The 4,964-nt window shown below is 36.7% G+C and overlaps 1 protein-coding gene across 1 annotated transcript in view; it reads left to right on the plus strand.

Annotated features, from left to right (window-relative positions):
* The window catches only part of ADAM32 (ADAM metallopeptidase domain 32), a 213,656-nt gene that overhangs the window by 22,907 nt on the left and 185,785 nt on the right, over positions 1–4,964 (plus strand). Inside the window, exon 2 of the mRNA XM_046648808.1 lies at positions 2,340–2,415. Coding sequence (XP_046504764.1) covers positions 2,340–2,415 — 76 coding nt within the window. The remainder of the gene's footprint in view (positions 1–2,339; positions 2,416–4,964) is intronic.

Consider the following 4,964-nt stretch of genomic DNA (forward strand, 5'->3'; position numbering starts at 1 on the left):
GGCAGGGCCACCAGCAGGGATGTGGAATAAGGGATTTAATGTAGAAAATTAGATCATACACTATTGTGAGAGCTGGCGAAGTTTATGGAAAATAGTACTAGCTATGTGCCATCCTTCAGGGAATTGAGAAAATAATCAAAATAACTTTCGATAGGGTTTCATTCTCTGATGAAAACCCAGTTGAAAAAGCTTGGCTTGGAAGTAATTTGTGACTTTCAAGAGGATAGTTTCAGTTAAATTTTGGGAGTAAAACTAAACTACATGGTATTAGGGAGAGGCAAATTGTGAGAAACCGAAAGTAGTAAGCTTAAACAACTTTTTCAAAACCATTCTAAGACAAAGAAAAAAGAGGAGGCTCAGATGAATGCTTTTAAGAAAGAAGAAATTAATTTTTTTAGCTGAGGAGAAGTTTCTTTTTCCCTTTTTTTTGGGGGGGGGGAGGTTAGCTCTGAGCTAACATCTACCACAAAATCCTCCTCTTTATGCTGAGGAAGACTGGTCTTGAGCTAACATCCATGCCCATTTTCCTCTACTTTATATGAGGGACGCCTACCACAGCACAGCTTGACAAGCTGTGTGTAGGTCTGCACCTGGGATCCAAACTGGTGAACCCCGGGCGGCCCAAGAGGAATGTGTGAACTTAACCACTGTGCCACCGGGCTGGCCCTGAAGAGAAGTTTCTTAAAAAGAGGTGTGTAAACAGTGATTAATTGTGTAAGATGCCAAAGAATGGCATTGAGTAAAAGAAGAGTTAACCTAATCCTAAATTCTTTTAAACAGAAGGGAAGAAGAATATGGTAAATAACAACCCAAAGAACTTTTCAAGTATATAAGAGGGAAAATGAGAAAACTCACATTGCATTTGAACATCTTATCAGGACTCTAAACAGTGAAACATTTGGACTGGAGCTTGGGAGATGGATAGAGCATGTGTATATTGTTTTAGGAAATTACCTGCATAATGATTATAACAGCATAAGACAATTAGGAAGCTATTGCAAATAGCTTATATGAGAAATAATGAGAAGCAAAACTATGACTGTGTAGAGGTGGGGACTTCTTTTTTGAGGCATACTGAGGTGGCAGGAAAAAGATTACCTAACAGATTAGAGATAGTGGTGGCAGAGAATTGGTGGGGGCATTGAAAGAGAAGAGGAACAGGTATGAGTCAGGGGAACTATGGGCTCATTTGTGGAGAACTTTGATATGAAGTACTTGTCGGATATCCCAGGAGAAACGTCCAATTGAGAGATTTAGTTTAGAACGTGAGAAAGAGGTGTGGGTTTCAAGGCCGTCTTTTTATATAGGTATAAATGAAGCACCATGAATGAACAAGATGCATCTATAAAGGTGAGGGTTATAAAAGGCCAGAAGGAAAAACAACCCAGAATTAAATGCCATGAAAACATTTAAGGAAAGAATCAAGGATCTGGATTGAAGGGACTTACAAAAGTAGACAAAGTTATGAGAGAAATCAGAAAGAAATGGTATGATTGAAGTTGAAGAGTAGATGATTTAAAAAAGGGGAATGTGGTCAACAATATGAAGTGCATCAGAGTAGTTTTACTTTACTTCAAGCTGCCTTTTGGATTTGACGACTACAGGGTCATTAGTAAGCTATATGAGATCACTTTTAGTGGGAGATTCCTGACAGAAGCTGGTCTGAGTGGTCTAGTTATGTTACATTGGATTGAGGAGTGAGCACAAGGTGAAGAAGCATAACTAAAATAGAATATTAAGTACAAGCAATTCTACCAGAGAAGGTTGAACTTAGACTTGTAGTTTCAGTACCTATGATCAGATTAATATGACGTTCACACAGCACGCTTCCACTTCATTATAGAGGTAATACATAGGCAAGGTAGTAAAATTTAGAAAGGAGGAAAGAACAATAAACTCTTGTAATCCTACATCCAGTTCATATTTTTGTAAGTTTTAAAATGCTTTTCTCTCATCCTGTAGTCCCTTCTCCTTAATAAAGGAATCCATTAATATACGAAAATTATTTTGAGTAATTGCGCATTGCTTTGAATAAAAATTACATATACGTCAAAAGAAACTACTACCTTTGTCAGGAGTTGACAGACTTTTTCTCTAAAGGCCCAGATAGTAGATATTTTAGGCTTTGAGGGCCATACACTCTCTGTCAAAATGACTCCACTCTGCTGTTGTAGCATGAAAGCAGCCATAAGCCATACATAACAGAATGGGTCTGCCTCTGTTCCAACAAAATTTTATTTATGGAAACCGAGGTGTTTGAGGGTGTTAGTTTGCTGACTGCTGCTTTATATGTTTCAAAAAGAATAACTTTTTAAATTACCTCTCTTTTTTATATGCAGATTTTTTTTAGCACATAATTTTATGGCTTATTTGTATAAAGAAGGATCTATGAATTCTTATTCTTCAAATGTTCAGGTAAGATTTAAGTTCTCTGTTTTACAGATTTTTTAAAACTTTTTACACTGAAAATACTTTCCTAATACAGAGGACTTTGTAGTCAGAGGGGATATAATTAGGGGATCCATTTATTGCCTCATTTTTACCATTATTAGACTTTCCCAGTCTTTTTTTATTGTGTAAGGTTCAGATATACAGATTTATAATTCAACACCTGTATGCAGTACAAAGAGATCACCACCACAAGTCTAGTTACCATCCTTCACCATACAGTTGATCCTCCTCACCAATTTCACCCACTTCCTCACCCCCTTCCCCTCTGGTAACCACTACTCTGTTCTCTGTGAGTTTTTGTTTTATTTTGTTTGTTCATTTGTTTTGTTTTTTTAGATTCCACATATGTCTGAAATTGTATGGTATTTGATTTTCTTGGTCTGACTTACTTCACTTAGCCTAATACCATCAAGGTCCATCCATGTTGTCGCAAATGACATGATTTCATTATTGTTTTATGGCTGAGTAGTATTCCATGTCTTCTTTATCCAATTCATCCATCAGTGGGCTCTGAGGTTGTTGCCATATTTTGGCTATTTTAAATAATGCTGCAATGAACATAGGTGTGCATATATCTTTTTGAGTTAATGTTTTTGTTTTTTTTTTTGGATAAACACTCAGAAGTGGTATTACTGATTCATATGGTAGTTCTATTTGTAATTTTAAAAGAAACTTCCAAAGTGTCTTCCATAGTGGCTGCACTGATTTACATTCCCACCAACAGTGCACAGGGGTTCCCTTTTCTCCACATCTTTGCCAACACTTTTTTTTTAAAGATTGGCACCTAAGTTAACATCTGTTGCCAGGCTTTTGTTTGTTTGTTTGTTTCTTCTTCTCCCCAAAGCCTCCCAGTACACAGTTGTATATTCTAGTTGTACGTCTTTCTGTCTCTGCTATGTGTGATGCCACCTCAGCATGGCTTGACAAGCAGTGCTAGGTCTGCGCCCAGGATCCGAACTGGCGAAACCCTGGGCCACTGAAGGTGGAGTGCATGAACTTAACCGCTGGGCCACAGGGCTGGCCCCAGCACTTGTTTTTTTTTGTCTTTTTGATAAGAGGCATTCTGACAGGGGTAAGGTGATAGCTCATTGTGATTTTGATTTGCATTTCCCTGATGATTAGTGATGATGAGCATCTTTTCCTATGCCCATTAGCCATCTGTATATCTTCTTTGGAAAAATGTCTGTTCACATCCTTGGCCCATTTTTTAATTGGATTTTTTTTGATGTTGAGTTTATGAGTTCATTATATATTTTGGATATTAACCCATTATCAGATATATGATTTGCAAGTATCTTCTCCCATTTGTCTTTTTGTTTTGTTGATGATTTCCTTCACTGTGCAAAAGCTTTTTAGTTTGATGTAATCCCATTTATCTATTTTGTTGCCTTTGCCTGAGGAGACAGATCTAAGAAAATATCATTAAGACTGATGTCATGGATTAATTGATCATATAAGCATGGATTTATTTTTGGGTTCTTTATTCTGTTCCATTGATCTATGTGTCTGTTTCTGTGTCAGTACCATACTGTTTTGATTACTATAGCTTTGTAGTATAGTTTGAAATCAGGGAATGTGATTCCTTCAGCTTTGTTCTTTCTTAAGATTGTTTTGGCTGTTCTTCTTTGGGATCTTTTGTGGTTCCATACAAATTTTAGGATTATTTGTTGTAGTTCTGTGAAAAATGCCCTTGGTATTTTCATGGATTGCATTGAATTTGTAGATTGCTTTGGGTAGTGTGGACGTTTTAACAGTAGTTCTTCCAATCCGTGAGCACAGTGTATGTTTCACTTTATTTGTGTCACCTTCAGTTTCTTTCATCAATGTCTCACAGTTTTCAGAGTACAAGTCTTTTACCTCCTTGGCTAAATTTATTACTAGATATTTTGTTTTATTTTATTTTGAGGAAGATTAGCCCTGAGCTAACTGTTTTCTTCCTCTTTTTTCTGAGGAAGATTGGCCCTGAGCTAACATCTGTGCCCATCTTCTTCTACTTTATATGTGGGATGCCTGCCACAGCATGGCTTGCCAAGCGGTGCCATGTCTGCACCCAGGATCCGAACCAGCGAACCTTCCACCACCGAAGCAGAACATGTGCACTTAACTGCTGCACCATGGAGCCAGCCCCTAGATATTTTTTTTTTGATGCAAGTGTACATGGGATTGTTTTCTTAATTTCTCTTTCTGATAGTTCGTTATTAGTGTATAGAAATGCAACCAATTTCTTTTTTTAACATTTATTTTTTAATTGCAGTAACATTGGTTTATAACATTATATAGCTTTCAGATGTACATCATAATATATTCTGAATTCTGTGTAGATTACATCATGTTCACCACCCAAAAACTAATTATAGTTCATTCCCTCATATAACACAACCAATTTCTGTATGTTAATTATGTATCCTGCAACTTTACTGAATTCACTTATTAGTTCTTAGAGTTTTTTGGTGGATTCTTTATGTATTCCATCTATAGTATCGTGTCATCTGCAAAAAGTGACAGTTTTACTT

The sequence above is a fragment of the Equus quagga genome, chromosome 22 (assembly GCF_021613505.1).
Source record: "Equus quagga isolate Etosha38 chromosome 22, UCLA_HA_Equagga_1.0, whole genome shotgun sequence".
NCBI classification, from domain to species: Eukaryota; Metazoa; Chordata; class Mammalia; order Perissodactyla; family Equidae; genus Equus; species Equus quagga.